Source organism: Solanum stenotomum, chromosome 1 (assembly GCF_019186545.1).
Source record: "Solanum stenotomum isolate F172 chromosome 1, ASM1918654v1, whole genome shotgun sequence".
In the NCBI taxonomy this organism is placed as follows: domain Eukaryota; kingdom Viridiplantae; phylum Streptophyta; class Magnoliopsida; order Solanales; family Solanaceae; genus Solanum; species Solanum stenotomum.
In genome coordinates, this window is record NC_064282.1 from 7491276 (window position 1) to 7511266 (window position 19991).

Sequence of the window (19991 nt, forward strand, 5' to 3'; positions counted from 1 at the left end):
TATCAATTCAATCTAGTGAAACAAGTCCAATTACCAATAAGGGTTGTGGTGGGGTGGTAAGTACTCCTTCATTCTTAATCAAGAGGTCTCGAGTTTGAGTTTCCGGCTCGAATCCAAATTTAGTTGGATTTTATTGTGGATACCAAACACCTGGCGGGAAACCAAAAAAAATAAGTCTAATCTCAATGTGAGTCATATACGGTGAACAATTCCATCTTTCTCTTGAATTTTTTTTATTGTAGTACCTCGTAATATGAGTATGAAAAAGGTTCAAGAATCAGGTTTTATTTTTTTAGAAAAACTGAACTTACTTAATTTGGTTTCTTTAATATAGTGTTGGGTGAATCTTGAAAGATATGAAAAATCTATCTTCAAGTTGTACATAGGACTTTCTTTTTTATTTATACAATTTTTTTTCTGTAAACAGTCACATTATATTACCTCAAAATATGACTTAAAGGTCGGTAAGACATTAGAACATCATTTATAATCAACTTGGGAAATTAGACTTAAGAAATTCTATATAAAAGTAAAAGAGAAAACTTAGCTAAATTATGAGCTAGCATATTCCATATACAAGGAATATAAATAAAGTTGATTTCTCTAACCAAGGATTGCAGTGGGTAAGTGCTCTTTCATTCTTAATCAAGAGGTCTCGAGTATGGAGTTGCCTTTGTCAAAGATTCATGTATTAAAGTTTGAACTTAAAACACCATTTACTGTTGTCAATACGTTTGTCTTAACTCTTTATACTTTACTTTTGGCAGGAGAAGTCATGAAGTATTAAGGAAACCGCAGAGAAAAAGAATCTCTCCATGCAAAGCATTTCTAATAAAGCCATCCTTTTTCTTCTTGAAAAAACATCTATAAAAGGCCCATTGTATTTCTATCTAATTTGTCAATTCTGTGACACATTTATCCTTCTTTTCTTCACATAAATAAAAGAACATGCCATCGATCCCTCGCGCTCGAGTTATTGTCAATGGAGTCCAGAGAATGAGGACATACCATTACTATTGGTGTAGACATTGTCAAAGATCCATTAGGACAACTTCAGCCAATCCATTTGAAATTTTATGTCCTCATTGTTATGGTCAAGTTTTCTATGAACTTGATGTGACAAGGCCTAGGCTTGTACTTTCTAATGTCACAAGGCTACAACCACAACCTTCCTCCAATTCTCGCCTTCTTGATGCCTTAGCACTCATGGTTGATCCACCAATTAGGCAACAAAACAACGATGGTGATGAAAATCATCGTAGGACTAGACAACGTGCTCGTGTCATTCTCCAATTTATTGGCCCTGATGATCAACCTATTAGGCCTGTCTCTCCTGATGAGAACGCGTTTCATTTTCCATCCCTTCAAGAATTGATTGATAATGACAGGCCTGGGCCACCTCCAACGCCATCTTCAGCAATCGATGCATTGCCAAGAATTTACCTAACACCAAACCATTTGGAAAATGACTCTGTTTGTCCTGTTTGCAAAGATGAGTTTGAAGTTGGGATAGAAGTTATAGAGTTACCTTGCAAGCATTTTTATCATTCTGAATGCATTGTTCCATGGCTTAGACTCCATAATACTTGTCCGGTTTGTCGGTATCAACTGCAAGGATTCTCAAACAATGAGGACCAAAATGGTTACACTTACGAATTTAATGAACAACAAGAAGAAGAGGACGAGGAGAACATCCAGAATCCTCTCATTTGGGGTTGGACTCAGCTTACCTCTCTTTGGCCTTTTAGTTTGATGTCAAGTTGGAGACACAGATACTTCAACACTTTTGAGACTACAACTTCTGCTTTTCCTAGAGGTAACATATTGCTAATAATTTATTTACCGAGTTTAACTTATATATACTGACATGTGACCTAAGTCATAATAACACGGGATATAAGTCCAGCTATCTGCTACAACATTATTGCTAATACTTTCTTTTGTTTTTTGGGCAGGGAGAGCTTGGTGGAATCCTTGGATTTTCTCTTGATAATGGTTCCTTGTTTCATTTAATAACAGTACAGAGTAGTTTGCTTTTTTATCATTCTTTGCTTCAATAGGAACTAAACAGGTATGTTGACAAAACTATATATCTTTCTGAATTTGATGGATGGAAATTATCTGAGAATGGGATTCATAAGGTATGCGCCCGTCCTTCTTCTCAGTCAAAAAAATAAGTGAATGAATCTAATTTATATACACATAGGAAACTCGCAAGAACATGATACTTCATACTTATTTTGACCATTAAATATGAAATTAACCCTTTACTAATGGCTTCTAGATTTCAAGAGTGCTATCAAAGTGATGGAATTATTTTCAGCCACAAATATGCATAGAAGAAATGGAGAGAAAGAGAAGGCCCACTATTTCCATGTTCAATGTGACTTTATGGACCAAACTTTCTATTTGTCAAAATTATATGTCTATCAAAAACCTCAAACTCAAAATCTAGTATTTTTTTAGAATGATGATGATACCATTAACAAACAAATTCATTTGTTGTGGTAGGTGAAGGAATGATTAACAAATTCCATGTAAAGAAGCTGGTGTTCTAGTAGGACTTGTTTTATATTATATTTCTTTCACTTCAATTTATTTTTCTTATTTTTTTATTTTAATCCATTTAAAAAGATGCATCTTTTTTTTTCGCTTTGTAGTTTGATCTTTTGTTGTCCTTTTTTTTCTTCTTGCAATCTTTTTTTGAGCCAAATATCTATTATAAACAGTTTTTTTTACCCCAACAAATATAGGAGTAATTAGGTATGTCTATATTTTATTTTTTCTCAGACTTATATTTACTCTCATTTATAAAATTACACTGAATATATTATATACTAGAACGTAATTTGTAGGATTATATCAGATATATTATTATTATTGTATGTTTGAAATCATAAAATTAAAAAATATTTTGATATACATATGTAATGTATTCGTTATGTAGGTATGTTTTTTGATCGTTCACTTTTATTGTTATTGTATATGTAGAATGTATTTTATGTATTCGATATGTTCTCCAAATTCAAATCTCCTCCCCACCCCTAACCCCAAAATAAAACTATACCGGGTGTATCTGCTATTTATGACAAACTACGAGGGGCGTTATAGCAATTAACACCGATTTGGCAGTCGATAAAATATCGGGTATTTGGTTCGGGTTTATAAATTTTTTTCGGAGCCCAATGGAAATGGCGGGTTGGTCATCACTTCCATCCAATCCCAAATTTCATCAGACAATATCCATATGGGGTCCCACAACCACCCACATCATCACCAACGCCGCCGCTCTCCGCATCGGCGACGTCCTCCACCGCCGTCTTCAATCCTCTATCAAGGTACCTTCTTGATCTTGATTTTTTTATGAGTTTTTGAATGTTGTGTGCAAATTGATCCAAATGAAAGCAGAAAAAGGAAGAGAACACTGAGAAATACAAATAACTTGTGCAACAATTAACCTCTTGATTTCTTTAGTAGGTTAGTTAAGAATCCTGACTGTTCATAAATCTAATTTTGTGAGTGCATAGCATAATTAGACTTCTGGGTTCATACTATAACTCACCTTTCGCACATTTTTATTTTTATTTTTTTGCAATTTTGTAGCAATGGCACTGTTCACACGGTTACTGAAGGATAATTCCTGTATCCTGACATATAGTATTTGTTTTGAAAGTAATTGAAATTGAAAATCTTTGACCTGTGTCATGTTTGCCAACATGCTGAAGTATTGCTTATCAGAATCTTGGAAAAGAGTGACATGAATTCATTAGCAATACTTTGATCTGTTACAGTCAATAACCATTAGTTGGGGTTGGCTGTATAAATCCTCTATATCCATTTGATGATTCATTATAATTTGATTGTCCATCAACTCTCAGAAACCCTCATCTTTAATGTGGGTCTAAGAAAATGACTGCAAAGATTAAGGGTTGTGAGCGAATGAATGAGGCATCAGTCGTTCTAGTGGGAAGAGTCCTTTGGATGTTGAATGGTCTGGTCAACTTGTCCCGTTTCAGATAGGCCGATTTGCTTTGATGTGTTACATGTCTCCTCATAATAGGAGGAGTATCATGAAATTCTGGAAATGCCAAGATCTTAACCGCCATTTTGCTTGTTGCGCAGCATATTTTTTGTCATGTTCATGGCCCTATATTGAAGGATGCATGGCATAAATGGACCTTTCATGTCACTGGATTCAACATCCTTCAGTGGTCACAGGATGTCTTCTCTGCCGAAGACATGAGCTTATTACTCTTCAGTGCTGATGAAAGTAGAAGGAAATTCAAAAAGATTCAGAATTCATACTCAAAGTCATCAAGATCATTCTTTTCCAGTGAAAGGAAATGGACCAACATATTCCTTGCACTTAACATATTGTAAGTTTTGCATTCTTAACCAAAACGATGTGAATATTATGATTTTTTTTTATCTTCTTTTTTTTAAAAAAATGATTTTATAGTTTTGGATTAATGTTTATTTAAGTCAATACCTCCCAAGGAAAAATCTCGAATTTGGATCCCAAACTGACGGTTTAGTGTGAGCTTATCATGTGGTTATGTACTCTTTGAATAGGAACCCGTTTTTTGAAAGATCCAGGCTTTCATACTTATAATCTTTTAATGTTAACCCTCTCAGAATGAAGGAAAAACCCTCTTGCAAATGTCTGAAAAAAATAAAAGCAGAAAAAGGAACCTTTCAAGTGATGATGTTGATTGGTATAATGGACAAAGAGCTATTGTTACAAAGAGAAATTAACATTTTCTATTTAAATCACTGCAGGATATATATTGCACAAGTCGCAACAGACGGCAAGCTTTTATTTTGGGGAGCTAAGGTTAGACTGGATTATATATGTAAACAGCCGACTTATCATTTTCCATAATAACAATGTTCTTATGTGTTGATGGATATGTGTTGCAGATTAACAGTCTTATTGACAAAGGGCAACTATGGAGGCTGATTACTTCATCATTCTTGCATACAAGCATAGTGCATCTCATGGTCTGACTTCACTTCATGTTTTCCTGGATTCCTAAATCCATCCCTTATTAATGTTTTGAAGCAGATGTGTCTTCTTTCAGGTTAATTGTTATTCCTTGAATTCGGTTGGGCCTGGTGTTGAAAAAGTTAGTGGCCCTAAAAGATATGTTGCTCTATACTTGACGTCTGCAATTGCAAGTAATGATACATCACCACAATGACATTTTTATCTCAAAGAAAATTCCTATTATACAGTGATTCTAATTGTATCCTATGAAAGAAATCAGGTTCAGCTATGAGTTACTGGCTTAGTAAGGCACCTGCAGTTGGTGCCTCAGGAGCAATTTTTGGATTAGTAAGTGATGCTATTCTTTTGCACTTTTACTGGACTTGCTAATTGGTGTATGCAACTGGGGTTATCATTTCATGCTATTTCATGATTTTCTGCCCCTTATGTCATCCAACTAATTGATATTTAATTCTTTGCACTTCTGTGGACCTATTATGTATGTAATACTTCGCCACAGACTTTATTTGTGTTACTGGGAAAATTGACTTGCCTTCGAGTTGTATGTAGTTCACGAAAAAGTAGACTTTTAAGATTCAACTATCATTGTACATATTATTTTCTTTGATGAAGTTGTGTTTCTGGCCAATACAACGAATCCATTGAAGTATGGATCTTTCTGAACAGCTGTTGAGGAAATTAAAGAATTAGACTTACCTCTTTTTCATTTATCAGGTTAAGAAATACTGATCTCCACGTTTTTGTGTCATTACCAGGTTGGATCTTTTGCAGTATTCGTTTTGAGGCATAGGGGCATGGTCAAAGGCACCGAGGGGGATCTTCGATACATAGCAAATGTGATTGTTCTAAATTTGGTAAAACACTTCATTCCCTACCCAGCTCAATGCACTTTTGTTGGCATTCACCAAGCGAGTAATTGAGGCATATCTTATTATTAAGCATATTCTCCAAATTTATATGTTCTTGTGATCTTTAATAGGGTGAAGATGCTATTAGTGGTTTAAGGAATGAAAATTAATCATAAAAACTGCACATATCTGTGCTCAGTACCTGAGAACCATAATACTTACACGTCTATTGATTCATAAGTATCAAGTTTGATCTCTTTTTCGAATTTCAGTCCTAATTCATCTAGTGCTGGCAACCATTTTCCTTGCAGGCAATTGGACTAATGACCAAAGGAATCGACAACTGGGGACATGTTAGTAATATCTAACTTTTCCATCATGTTTTTGATCTGGATGTATTCCCACCAAAACGCTTGCTTTTTATCACATAACTATTTATGAGCCTGCTTTTTTATTTGTAACGACAATTAATGGCATTGCGAGCTTCTCCCATGTGCATCTTCTCCTCTTTTTGTTGCTGTTTTTAACCTCTGGTGAGAGAAAAGAAAAAAAAAAATATCAAGATCATTGCCTGTAATTTTTCACTTTATCCAATTAGTAAGCCATATTTAAGAGCTTTGTTTTCGAGAATGCAAAGTCTCTGTGGTGTCTCATGTTCCGACAAAGGTTTGTTCATCTCGTAAAAGGTGTCTTCCGCTTGTTGTACATTCTGTGAGTTTTAAAATTTTATTTTTTTATATCGAGAAATCTGTCTAGAGCCAATTTAGGACCAACCTCAACCTTCTCTGATGTTTTACCAAATCTGTATTCAGAAAAAAAGGAAGTAGTATGGGAAGATAAATCATTGCTCTTCTGGTTACATCTTTTCTCTTTTGTTTCTGATAACTGTAGTGTCCGGACTGGCTTGTGTGTACCTCAACTGGTCACGTCCTTCTCTTCTTCTTTGTACTTCCTCCTCCACCTCTTCTTTTTGTTTTGCTTTTGTTTTTTGTGCCCTTTCACTTTGTTTTAAATGCAGTAGATGTGTTTAATAAGTACATAAATACATCCAAGTCAAACAATTATTTACATTGGCATATGTTTGAATGCTTGTCTGATTTTCTAACTCTTTTCTCATTAACATTTCAGCTCGGAGGTTTAATAGGAGGAGCTGCAACATCATGGCTTCTTGGCCCAGCATGGAAGATTCAATCCGTCTCCAGTGAAGGAAGACGAGTTTTTGCTGACACAGCACCAATTTTTTCTCTCATTCCAACTAAAAGGGACGAGTCATAATCCCTACTATTTAACTGCTAGTGTGCCGGCTGACATGACTCAAGCCTTGAGCACCTGCAGTTTTACTGATTTTCCCAATACCTATGCAAATGTGGCATCTATATAGTCATACAGTTGTGGTTGATTAATGATCTAGTTCACAAGTCTGCTGTACATAGTTTGCCTTTCTTTGTACAGGGAATATGTGACCATAGAACATGTAAAGAGCAAATTAGAGGTCAGGCATCTATTTGCCTCGCGTTCATTAGCTGCTGCTGGTGGCCTGATATGCTGTAGTATTGTCAGATGTTAAGAGGGTCTTGGTAATCTGATTTAGGTGGTGTATCTAATGTCCACTTTTATGCACGTCTGGCCCATTGTAGAATAATCCAGTTGATAAATGTTTAAACAATTTATAATTCAAAATCTAGTATCCTTTGTTCTTATTCTTAGTTAAATAAAAGTGTGGAATAAGTATCCATTTTTCTAGAGTTCTTGTAATCTGTTGTGCATTAAGAACGAGATGTAAATTTCAACTTATGATGTAATCTAAGCAGTTATGGAAGAAGACGATAGAAGGTTATTAAAGCATTGTCTTTTGATTATCATATTACTTTCTCATAGTTACATTTTTCCTTCATTTTCAAAATGTTGACATGCTTTCTACAGTACTTAATCATGACATCTAGGGATTTCTCTGCGATCCCAAAAAACAAAGAACGTTACCAGTCAGCATTTTGCAACATACTAATGCATAAAGTGCCAAAGGCTGATATTTTTATCTGATTAAAAGCTTAGCACATGAAAAGCAGCTGATTACAGAGTTTCGAGTTAGAATATACATCAAGGTAAAATATTGTAAAATATTTGCTCTTTTGCATTATTTTTGCAGCTTGTTCAAGATGAACCAACATATCTTACGACTGGTATCTCCTTGAAAACCTGCAGATGAGCATGTAGTTGTTTTCTTGAGTAGTCATTCCCTTCGGGAAGAAAACGTCTTTGTAACCGTCTTCATGTGATGTCATTGTGTCAAACAGAGTCCTGCCACCTTTTGGCTTTGACCTGTGATTTCTTCTGTTCATATAGGGTGGTTAACATGACTTGCCATGGTAACCCCACAGACTAATTGGCAAAAGATGCTATAATTCCTAGTCAAATAAAGTTGTTTGTTGTTAAGTATACTTTTCTCTTCTTCTTTGAAGATGTTAAAGTCTTGTCAAACGAGAACAAGACATAGTCACCATGTCCAACCAAGGATATGAAATACTGCCAATCCAAATAACCAGAACAAGCAGAGCTCCTTGTAAGAAAAGCCAGGTGCAAGAGCTGCAAGAAAGAAAGCGAAACAAACAGGTACTGAGCAGCACAAAAATATCATAAATTCCTACAAGACTAATCACAAGGTCCACCAGTACATGATTTCCATGAAAGGGCTTCCTACTTTTTCACTTTATTTCTTGTTACCTCCAGAGCAAAAAATGCTGTAGCTAAAGAAAGATCCTAAAGAAACAATTTAAAGTCACCAATTTCCATATGTTCTTTATCTATTCCAAGCAAATAATAGATGCTACCCACTAGGTGATAACATGTCAAAATGATAACGAAGAATGAATTATTGAGATAACACAAATATAAAGATCACATGATGAGGAGAAACTTACATGATGATGAAGATGAGATTGAGGAAGACATTTGTGGAGAAGGACCAGGAGAAAGATTCACCCTGGGACTTAGTTTTGGAGGATAAGTCGGTGCATGTGATGATGGGCTTGCTGCAATTCCAGAACTACTTGAAGGTGGACCAGAGCTTGTCACAGGAGAAGGTGGATCAGCTATGGGAGATGGAGAGCTGCTAGGTTCTTCTCCACGAGCTGGACCACAATGATGCCTAGCATGTGACTGTAATCTACGACAGTTGGACAAGGGAGCTGGAGATGGAGATGGCGATGAAGAAACAGAAGGTGATGGGGAAGGTGATGGCCACAAAGGTTCATTTGGAGCAGGAGCAGGAGCAGGAGCAGGCGGGGAAGCATGAACAGTACGGTTTAGAAAGGAAGATAAACTTACTTGCTTAACTTTACCAAAAACAGAGTTGTCAAGGCCAAGATTAGATTTAGGAACAGATCCCATAATTATTTGAGCCAATTGTTTTAACCTCTGAGGTTGCAGACTCCCAATATCTGAATATACTGAAGCTTCAACTATAACTGGGGGATCTTTAGTAGAGCCAACTTCATTTGATATCTGTAAGAAAACACTCTGACAGAAATAAGGGAGAAAAATAAGTCAGATCTGACGGTTAAAAATGTACTATGGTAAACAGCATGAACGAAAGCAGACAGCAATGCCTGCACCCACTTTAATATTTCCCATACAGGGGAAGGAGAAAAATAAGACAGGGAAAGGCAGCAAACAGAAAATTATTGATGCAACAAACATGAAAACATATCAACTTGCCCATAGGGGTCATATAACTTTGACATCACATCACTAGAGGGTGGCAGATAGTTTTTTTTTTTTGATAACCAAGAAATCCATCTATGACCCACCCTTTGGACCAATCACACGGTGGCAGATAGTTATTGTTTAACTATGAATTATATATCACTATGGCATGAGTAGCAATAGGTACTTTTCCATCTCATTCAGCAATATTGAACTGCTTATGACAGCCTCAGCATAGGAAAAACATGTCTAAGACCTCCTCGCGACAGATCACGTAAATGTCTGACAGGGAAATCCAATTAAAACCAGATACACCAAGATTTGTGTGGCATATATCCAACAAAGCTTTGTTACTTGACAACCATCGATCTCTTTATTCACAATTTAAGCAAGAAACTTCCAACACACGCATTGTGTATCATTATGTTCCTTTTAGCATCAATTACAAAAAAAAATTATTTTTTGACAAAGGTAATATTAACATCAATTAGGAATTGTAATTCAAATAACAACAAAAATTGCTAAAAGAATGTAATGAAGGAACATAATTCCTTATCTTTGGAACGACTCATCTATACTTGAGTAGGGAATTTATAATGTGAAAAGGAGAATCGTCAAAGAGAAAGAAGAAAATAAAGGAGTATACATTGGAAAAGAGTATCCACTCAACTATTAAAACATCGAAGAAAAATATGACATCTGGAAGCAAAACTTAAAGAAACTCATTCTAAAATATAAAGAGAGAATGCGTTAAAAAACACTAAAGTATTCACATCTAATAACTTTCATAATCGAACTATAGAGAGTTGCCATTACCCTGAACTACAATGTTCCCCTATTTAAAAGATCATGGAGTGCCAAGAGGCATGAAGAGAAACTTCACTCTCTTTGTGACGTGTGACAGCTAAAATTAGTCTTTAAACAGCTGTTGTGTGGCATTTTTCCTTTATTTTGTATTTATCTATCTTTCTTCTCTTCTTATTAAGTTTTTTTTCTCTGTAATTTTCTTCAAAATTCTACATCTTTTGCTGGTAAGAGTAAACCTAGTTGAACTCCATAAACCCAAAATAACAGCAACACCACAAAGAAATAAATTAAAAAATAAACCGGGATGCAAACCATGGCATAATTTAATTAACAATGGTGAATTCAGTTAAAACAACATAACATTAATATATCAGCAACACCAGAAAAAATTAACATAAAATTGAAGATAAAGACGTAGAAAAAATTCCTACTTGTTCTTTCTTCTTCTCTTATCCAAATATAATGTAATCAGCATTAATAAAAACCCATAAATCTAAAATAACAGTAAGACCAAAAATATAAAACATAGAGCCAAGGAAAATTTTCAAATAAGCTCTTATTTTTTCAGAAGATCTCAATTTTCAATAAACCCTAATTTACCAAAAAGTTTTATGCAAATAAAAACTAATATTTTAAATAATTCACCCCTTCTACCAATCGGACCCTAAGAAATTTGTTTAGAATCTTAAGTTGGTTTTCGTCTACAGGTAATAAATAGGAAAAATCGAAGATCAAATGGTAATAGAAACACCCAATAATTTAAGTATGTGAGTTGATAAAGGTAACAAGTATTGGGAGAGGGGATTTATTCCAAGGAAAATGCCACGTGGCTTAGGTTGACCTGTGTATGGCATGTGAAATACACTTATTATTTCAGTTTCCTCNATGTGAGTTGATAAAGGTAACAAGTATTGGGAGAGGGGATTTATTCTAAGGAAAATGCCACGTGGCTTAGGTTGACCCGTGTATGGCATGGGGGGGGGGGGGGGGGGGNTCCATAGTTTAAGTGTGAAGGTTGCAAACCGTGAATAGTTCACGGGGAAACTTCCCTTGGAAATAAATATAAAAGTCAAAAGCAAGTGAGCCACAGACCAAATGAAAAATCATAAAAGAACACTGCACTGCACATGTTTTTATAGTTTGTTTCTCATAAAAATAAACCATAGAATAGAACTGCTTTGTTCAGTTGAGATCGGTAGCATAGCAGTAAAGAAAGGATCAAGATCGAAGTGATTCCTAAGCCATGAAAAGGTACTAAGCTAGACCAAAGGGGACGCATAGGTAGACAAAAGCATGGTCAGAAAGCTCAACATAAATGTGGGTGCACTCTTTGCCAAGATTCCAAAAGCAGACCAATCTAAAGTATGCACAAGTCTTAATTTAAGAAGCATCCAAAATCTAACCGTTCCCGCTAATCCAGAAATGTCAATTCAAAAAAAAAAAAAGATTAGTAGATATTATCGTATACCTCACTCTGACTGAGACGTAAGCCAGATATCAGTTGTTCCTTCAGCTCAATAAAATTTTCCCTTATTTCATCAATAGAGCTGTGGAGAGTAAAATTGAAGAGGACGTCAGGTAGGTCCCAAAATGGTAGGTGCTCGGGTATCATAGTGATTCCACCAGGACACTTCAAAACCTCAAATGAAGATGGTTGTCCAAATATTGAGGAAGTTAATGTCAAATTGGTATCTCGAAGATACAGTTCCAATAAAGCAGACTTCAGCAGACTTAAGTACACTGGAGTACTAGAAGAATCAACTGGATCCGGAAGAAAACCAAATATTACGTTAGTCTGGTTAGCCGCACCTGCTGCATGCACAGATAGGACGGAAACCTGCAAATTCCATTGTCAAGCTGAATTGCACTCAACTGAAAAGAGACATCATTGATAAACTACGATTTCAATTTAAGGTAGGTTGCAAACCTTCATGTTAGGGATAGCAATCTCTTCCAAAATATCATACTCCAGTCTTGCAATGTGGGGAACAATGTCTGAAACTGGCTTCTCCAATCTGAAGTATGCTTGAGTAGTGGCTGAAAAACACAGCAACACCAAGACGTAAGGATGAGTTTAGAAACCAAAGGTGATAAATAAATGAACGGGAAATCAGCCTCCACAGCTGACAATATCTGAATGGTCACCAATATTAGGAGATTATCCACATCAATGATCAAACAGTCACATCACACGTAAATTTTAAAGGACATTGTCTCCATCAGGTAAATTTAAAGGAAAAAACAGCACCATAAAAGATTGAACACTGACGTTCAACGTAATGCCTAGATCACTATAATCAACAGAGACATGAGCAAAGGAGAAAAGGGCTTCCACTTTCAGCTAGAACTCCACCAGCCAAGGAAAGCACAAAAGTAATCTAGTGCTTGTTATTGACTACTCAGGGTGCCAAAATTCTGCAGAAAGGAATAAGTTTGTGAAGCAAGATCTACAACAGCACTTCCTGGCTATAACCAAACAGATCATGAGAAGCATCCCAGAGAAAAAAAAAATCATCTTGTATTTTATGCTGCCAGAAAGAAGGAAATCAGGATCTCCATTTACTAAAGCTAGACAATATAGGGACCAAACTATCAGTATTTCCATCTCCTTACACCCTTTTTCCATTGAAAATGCATCCCTTCATAAAGCATCACCAAAAATCCTAAGCAGCAAACCCGCTCAAGAGCAAGAACGAAGAACTTAAACTGCACCTGTGCCATCACACACTCATACTTACATAGAACAATTAAGTCTAACAACATTAGAACTCTTTGAAGCAGCAAACCAGCAATAACCTTGAGAAACAAACACAACGAGCCTACATGTATAAGCGTAGTAAAACCAAAAAACATCCTTCTACTCAAACATTGCAACGATATACTGCAATCAACCACTCAACTAAAGCTTAATCTAAAACTAACTGGGATCAGCTATATGAATCCTCGGGCTGCTTCAGAGATGTCCGGAAATTCTCAACCATTTCAATACTAGGCATCTAATTGAGAACATTACAGCACAGCAAAAAGGGAAATCACCAGGCCCAATACATTTTCTCCCTATTTATGCAAAACAAGAACAAACCCAGATAAACCCACAAACCCTAATTGCACAGCAAACTAAAAAAAATAATCCAAAACCCTAATAAGACATCAGTAAAGGAGGAGACGAAAGTCTATATAAGTCAAAAGCATAATGAAACTGACCGGCATGCTTGATCGCCTCTTTAGCGTCAAACCCAGATAACTTAGAAGGATGTGGAAGGATCCAGAAGACAGCAGAGAGAACAAGGGCAATACTCAGTAGCAAAACGGCGATACACTTGAAACTAAATTGTAAGCGGATTCTTGAAAAACCCATCGAACATCTCTGACAGAAAGTTGTAGAACCAACTCCATCGCTGTTCTGGTTCTGCACTGGCAGTCTCTGTCCTTGCAATTTCCCCATGCCCTGAGCATCTGTAATCCGTGTTTCTCTCTCTATATAGGACTTTCACTACACCCTTTTGTTCCCTTTTCTCTCTTTCTCTCTCTAGGAAAATTTCTCTGTCTAAAAACTGGATTGACAACTGGGTTTACTCAAAGCCAAGTGTTCATGGTGAACTGTGAACACATATGTTTAATACAAAAAATAACAGTAGAATGCCATTACAGTTGAAGTCCACTAAGCTAAAAAGCTTGAAAGATGAATATTATTATACTATTGGATTAGAATATATAAAGGAATGATTCGGCGTTGGGTAGAAGCAAAGGTGAAAGAGAAAGGAAACAAAGAGAAAGTGACACTGGGTGGACGGGGATTAATCATAAAAACGACAAATATTACTGCTTCTTTCGAATTTTATGATATTAAATTAAAGATGTATGTAGTCATATTCGCTAATTACATGGGTTAGATCAAGATAATAAATAAGTGGAGACCTTATTTGATCAAAAATTTGCTTGGATGAAAACAGGCAGGATTAATAAAATGGGTCAGTATCATAACGTAAAATGTTTAATTTTTTATTAAATTTTAATTGTTTTTTATTTGTTTATTAAGAAAAAATCCAATATTTAATAAAATTGTGTTTTTTCTTTATTATAATTGTATTATGAACCTATCAAATTTAAAATAAATAGTCTTTTTAAAATATTTTGATAAGATTTCTCATCAATCAAAATGAGCTACATATCAATTAAACTTTTAATGAGCAAAATGGAGAGGGCTAATAAAAAGACGGGTCAATAAATTCACCAAATAGATTTCAAAAGGAATCAAATTTTTGGAAGAAATTCAATAAGTTAAAAAGACAAATAATATGAGTTGGAGGAAGGTAATATATTGTAATATAAAGAGAAAATGGTCTAAAAAACCCCCAATCTATACCAGAAATCCCAATTACACATTCCAACTTCACGGATGTCCTATTACCCCCTGAACTTCATATTTCTTTATTTTCTACACACTTAAACACTGACCTCAACACATAAACTAAACAGATAGTCCACATGATTGCACGCGCCGGGTCCTCATTTCTGTTGATGATCGAAGGATTTTGCTGTGTATTTTGAACTTGATTTCGTAGTTATCAACTAATTTTGGGTTTGATTCATCCATACAAAGCTTACTCAAGTTTTCATTTGCCATTTTTGATGAATTTCGAGAAAAATCAAAATTCAAATTAGAGACCTAAATAAGAAATTAGAACAGATTACAAACCCTAAATTCAAGATTTGAAGTAGAAATGAACATCAACAACTAAACCCCACTTATTTTTGAGAGAAAATCGTGAATTTTTTCTAAAAGTAACAAGGGTTAATGGTGGGGAAGAAGAAAAAATGATTTATTAAAGGGTGGGGAGATGAGTGTTGGAGAAAAAGGAAATTTTCGTCAAAATTCACTTCTAACGCGCCTAGAGGAGGTGAGAACACCTCCTATGACAGGTCAGCGTTTAAGTGTGTAGAAAATAGAGAAATATGAAGTTCAGGGGGTAATAGGACACCTGTGAAGTTGGAGTGTGTAGTTGAGATTTCGGGTATAGGTTGGAGGGGTTTCAGACCATTTTCTCTAATATAAACTTAGCTAATGGTTTTCCTATTTTTATTTTTATTTTCAATTAAGTGTTAAGTCCAAGCAAAACTATTAATTTATGAAAATTTGGCATTTTAATCTAGTTATTCGTCTATATGAGAATTTAATAGCTTAGTTGGTTGGTTATCTGAACTTTCATCTTGTTTGTGAGTGTTTGATTCTCTACACTGTAATTCTCCCCCCACCCCTCAATCTTAGAAGAAAAAAGAGTCTACTTACTGAAATAATTTTATTCATTAAGTTCTATATAAAAGGAAATGCTAATATTGTGTTTACCCTTTATTCTCTATCCTTTCTTCTTCTTCTTTTTGACAAATGTTTCACTTTTTTTATTTTATATTTTGCATGTGTGTGTTTTAATAATTTTATTTGTTTCTCTTTTTTAGAGTTACTCAAGATGGCAAGGGGGATCATTGAATTATAAAGATTTGCTTAATGGAATGCAAAAGGGTTAGCCATTTGCATTTATACACTTGGACCTTGATGATTACTTTGAGTAATTTTATGATTATATTTTATGGCACTGAATACAAACATAGACAATGAAATAATCAAATTCGACATATTGCTTTAATGACATTTGAGTAGTTGAAAAGGTTATTTGTTCAATATAAGTCAATGTATATCATATAAATTAGGGAAAAAAATATCTCAATTTTGGTTGAATTTGTTGTTGCGATACTAAACTTTCATAAGAATCTATTACCTCTCTAGACTACTTAATACTGTATTTTTTACCCCATGAACTATTTAATAGTGTATTTTAAAGGTATATATGTGTCCACGTGGACACATTACTATTTATAATTTTGCATTATTTTTTATGTCCACGTGGACAAATATATATGTTTAAAATACGGTATTAAATAGTCTAGGGAGGTAATAGGTCCTCATGAAAGTTTAGTATCGCAACAGCAAATCCGACCAAAGATAAAGTACTTTTTAGACTCTTATTCCTATAAATTATATACATGTATAATGCACTTTATAGTTAAAGTCATTGACCATAGAAATAAGTTAATTTACATAGAGGGCGTTTGATCATAAATATTAGTATCATTTTTTAGAGTTGAATTAGTATATATTGGGTAGAGCCTTAACTTTAGGTTAGGCCGGTCTTATCATTCACGCGATTAGTTACACACTATTTTTCATTGTTATTGATTATTGTTTTTGTCATAAAGATCTATTTAAGTTAAACTATAATAGTTACTTATTTTCAATTACGGATAGTTACTTATTTTCAATTACGGATATTTAGAAATCAAACGTAAGTTAGTTCTAATGTACCATTGATATCTAAACGATTATTTATCAACGCTGAGTTGTAGACTGGCCTAGGTATACTTCTTCTTTTTAATCCAAGGGTTCAATTGATATATCTTTTGAATCGTATAAATATTTATAAAGTATTAATTCTAGCTAGTTTACGTGTCACGATGAAAGAAACAACAAATTTATATAAGAGGTCATATATATAAAGAAAAATAATTTGTATTTTGAATTTGCCTTTGACCGTTTATATATTCGAACACAAGAAAAATGAAACATTGCTAGTAAGATGACTAAAGTTCGTTTACGTGTTGTGCCTCATAAGTAGGGGCGGACCCACCCTTGGTGCTTGACACCCCTTCACCGAAAAATTACATTGTATATAAATGTCAAATTTTGGTTTAATAAATATATATACAAGTGTTGACACCTCTTAAAACAAGTTGAAGGTTTAATCTATTGGTTATGTGTTCAAGCCCTACTAATTTCTTACTATAACCACTGACACCCTTTAATGAAAATTCTAGATTCGCCACTACAAATAATCAGTTAATTACAAGCATGTTTTGTGTTTCGTTCGTTATCGCTGTCTTTTTTATCTTATCCTATATATTAAATGTCCTAACTAAATTTGAAATAGATAATCATGTTCCACACAAGGTTAAGAGGATACCTAATATCTTCCATTCAAATTAAATGAACCACCTAATCAGTAATTTCAAGTTGGTTGATACTCTATTAAGGAATTATTCCAATTAAATGATTATTTTTCTTTTTCTTTTTCTTTTCCTAATTGGAATTAAATAATAATTATTTTGAAGTCATAGGTAAAGTTAAATGACCTAGCACACCTTGAAGAACAAATCAAATTGATGCACACCTGATGTTTCGTTATCAATATTGGAGTTGACTAATCATATTTGCATCATGTAAGACCTATTTAAGAGGAAAGAATGTTCTACCTTGACCTTCTACATAATCGACGATTTGAGAAAGCTTTAGCGAAGTTATAAAGGAATCTTATTCATCTCATCACAACTCTTGTTGGTCTAATAATCAACTTGGTTACGTTTAGCCCATAAATGCTCCTTAAACATTAATTAATAATTCAAAATTGTGTATAGAATCGTAACACTTTTTTATAAAAATTGTTAGGAGTACCTATGCACGTTTATTTTATTTTTATATTTTTTTTAAAAAAAAAAGATACACACGAAAAAAAGAATATTTCATGGACTGGTTTGGTTAGGTATTTAGTTCACCAAAAGAATAAGGTATCATCTGGTGATATATAGAAATTAAAAAAGATATGCTCAAACTATACTGTGTTTGATTAATATATAATAAAAATAATTAGCCAGTTATACTTGGTTAGTTCCAAGTTCCAACTTCTAAGCAAATATTTATTCGAATATAAAGATGAAATTAACAAAACTGCCCATTAAATAATCAGGTTAAATGTAATTTAACTATGTACATAGTTACACTGTATAACAATAATATAAGCATGCAAATTGCCAGGTTTTTAAATTTTTGGCAGGTAGAAAAATATTTTTTAGAAAATATTTTAACTTTTCTCATGTTTGATTGATTTTTTTTTTTAAAAAAAAAAATATATATATACTAAACTTCATTACAATAAAATATCAAACTTCGCAAACAACGATTAATTGATTCCAAACAAATAATAACTCACCAAACTCTTAAAATAGAAATTTGATCTTGATTTTAATTTTGTACCATGTCGAAAACACTTAAAGATCATGGATCGATCACTTGTTCATGCAATTCATTGAATAAAGAGCCCTTTAAAACCAAAGTTCTGAAATGATCGAACACATAAATAATTTATTAACTTCACCAACTGAAACCAATTCATAAACTTGAATATTAAAAATTGCAAAATCAACTTGTTTAAAAAATAATAATCTATTTTAAAACAAATAGGACCAAGCACTCCAACACTTTTGAAAGTACTATTCACATTTAAACTTCATTACTATAAGTCGTCTAATAAATAAATAAATATTTTCAATATAATAAAAGGTATGTTGTACCAAATAAAATGAGGTAGAACTTATTCTGATTAACATACTATATTATTTTAATTAAATTTTTCACATTTGATGTTTTTTTTGGGGTGGTAGGGGTGATTTATTCAAAACTCAATAAAAACAAAAACTAGTATTAGTTATATTGCATCTTAGAGAGCTATAAAATGACTATTATAGAATCTCTCATTCAGGTTTGATTTTAGGTCATAAAATTAGCCTTCCTCAAATAATGGGAGATAAACACAAAAAATTATTTGAAAACATTTGCTTATTTGGAATAACAAACCTTGAAAGCGTTAAATATTTTTTGTATATGATAAATAATAAAAAATTCAAATAAAAAGAAAAATTATGATAAATCGACAAAGATAAACCTAAAATTACATTAAGGAAGTGGTTTGAAATTACCAAAAATCCTCAAGATTATTCAATATATGCTAACATAAATATTTAAATTAATGATCCATAAAAGTGGCTGAGCTAGCAATATTAACCCAAATGTTTATATACGTCTAAGAGCAAATTCTATAATTTACTTAAAAAAACATATTACATTTTCACTATAAGATGTATCTGAGTAGAATATATTATGTATATCACTTTTCATAGTTTTTGTTTAGTTGATGTAAAAAATAGTAAATAATATTTGCACAAATAAACTATAAAGTCTAAGCTAGCGTTTAGCCTCAAGTTTCCAAATATTTTTGGTAAACAATATTTGGCCAAGTTTTTTACACCATATGTTTGGCCCAAGTTTTCCCAAAAATATTTGACTATTTTAAAAAATATAATTTATACTCATAAGTTCTAAAAACTATTAAAATACCCATAAATTTGTATCATCATTTTATAATGAATATATTTCATTAAAAAATAACTTTATAATATAATTGATAACAATCAACAATAACAAAATAACAACATAGGCAAGACAATACAATAATCACATACTCAAATTTATCACTGATTCGGTTATAATTACAACTCATTAAACACAAATTGTTCTTTTTTCTCAATTTTGTCACTCACATTAGAACTCAAACTTTTTCGGTGGAGGTAGTAACAAATATTAGTTGGAATTAATAAATAATGTGTATTTTTATAAAATATAAAGTTTGGGGTAATTTTTGAATTTTTTAAAATCCAAATATTAGAACTTGACTCAAATACTAGTTTTTTCTAGTACTTGGAAACTTGGGATACTTGCCAAATATATTTGTCAAGTTATA

The 19991-nt window shown here is 33.4% G+C and overlaps 3 protein-coding genes across 3 annotated transcripts; 2 read left to right on the top strand and 1 right to left on the bottom strand.

Annotated features, from left to right (window-relative positions):
• The first annotated feature begins 922 nt into the window (after positions 1–922).
• Positions 923–2135, top strand: LOC125873808 (probable E3 ubiquitin-protein ligase RHC1A). The gene is made up of 2 exons (XM_049554659.1): positions 923–1816; positions 1956–2135. The coding sequence occupies exons 1-2, from the start codon at positions 949–951 to the stop codon at positions 1988–1990; spliced, it is 903 nt and encodes a 300-aa protein (XP_049410616.1). The 5' UTR covers positions 923–948; the 3' UTR covers positions 1991–2135.
• On the top strand, positions 2128–7552 carry LOC125853541 (RHOMBOID-like protein 10, chloroplastic). Its single transcript, XM_049533252.1, has 10 exons — positions 2128–2141; positions 3101–3338; positions 4123–4376; positions 4780–4834; positions 4921–5001; positions 5082–5178; positions 5268–5335; positions 5764–5862; positions 6168–6209; positions 6985–7552. The coding sequence occupies exons 1-10, from the start codon at positions 2128–2130 to the stop codon at positions 7129–7131; spliced, it is 1095 nt and encodes a 364-aa protein (XP_049389209.1). The 3' UTR covers positions 7132–7552.
• Positions 7553–7994: 442 nt separating this feature from the next.
• On the bottom strand, positions 7995–14035 carry LOC125873794 (uncharacterized). The gene is made up of 5 exons (XM_049554650.1): positions 13570–14035; positions 12293–12402; positions 11834–12202; positions 8775–9372; positions 7995–8439 (listed from the first exon to the last, which is right to left on the bottom strand). Exons 1-5 carry the CDS (start codon positions 13808–13810, stop codon positions 8351–8353), a joined length of 1407 nt encoding a protein of 468 aa, XP_049410607.1. The 5' UTR covers positions 13811–14035; the 3' UTR covers positions 7995–8350.
• Between the last annotated feature and the right edge of the window lie 5956 nt (positions 14036–19991).

Coding starts and splice junctions, on each gene's coding strand:
- LOC125853541 (XM_049533252.1), top strand. Junction 4,377..4,779: donor TTCCTTGCACTTAACATATT/GTAAGTTTTGCA, acceptor AAATCACTGCAG/GATATATATTGCACAAGTCG. Junction 5,863..6,167: donor ATGTGATTGTTCTAAATTTG/GTAAAACACTTC, acceptor TTTTCCTTGCAG/GCAATTGGACTAATGACCAA.
- LOC125873808 (XM_049554659.1), top strand. CDS start 949: ATGCCATCGATCCCTCGCGCTCGAGTTATTGTCAATGGAGTCCAGAGA. Junction 1,817..1,955: donor AACTTCTGCTTTTCCTAGAG/GTAACATATTGC, acceptor TTTTTTGGGCAG/GGAGAGCTTGGTGGAATCCT.
- LOC125873794 (XM_049554650.1), bottom strand. CDS start 13,810: ATGGGGAAATTGCAAGGACAGAGACTGCCAGTGCAGAACCAGAACAGC. Junction 12,203..12,292: donor TTGCTATCCCTAACATGAAG/GTTTGCAACCTA, acceptor TGGAATTTGCAG/GTTTCCGTCCTATCTGTGCA. Junction 9,373..11,833: donor TACGTCTCAGTCAGAGTGAG/GTATACGATAAT, acceptor TATTTCTGTCAG/AGTGTTTTCTTACAGATATC.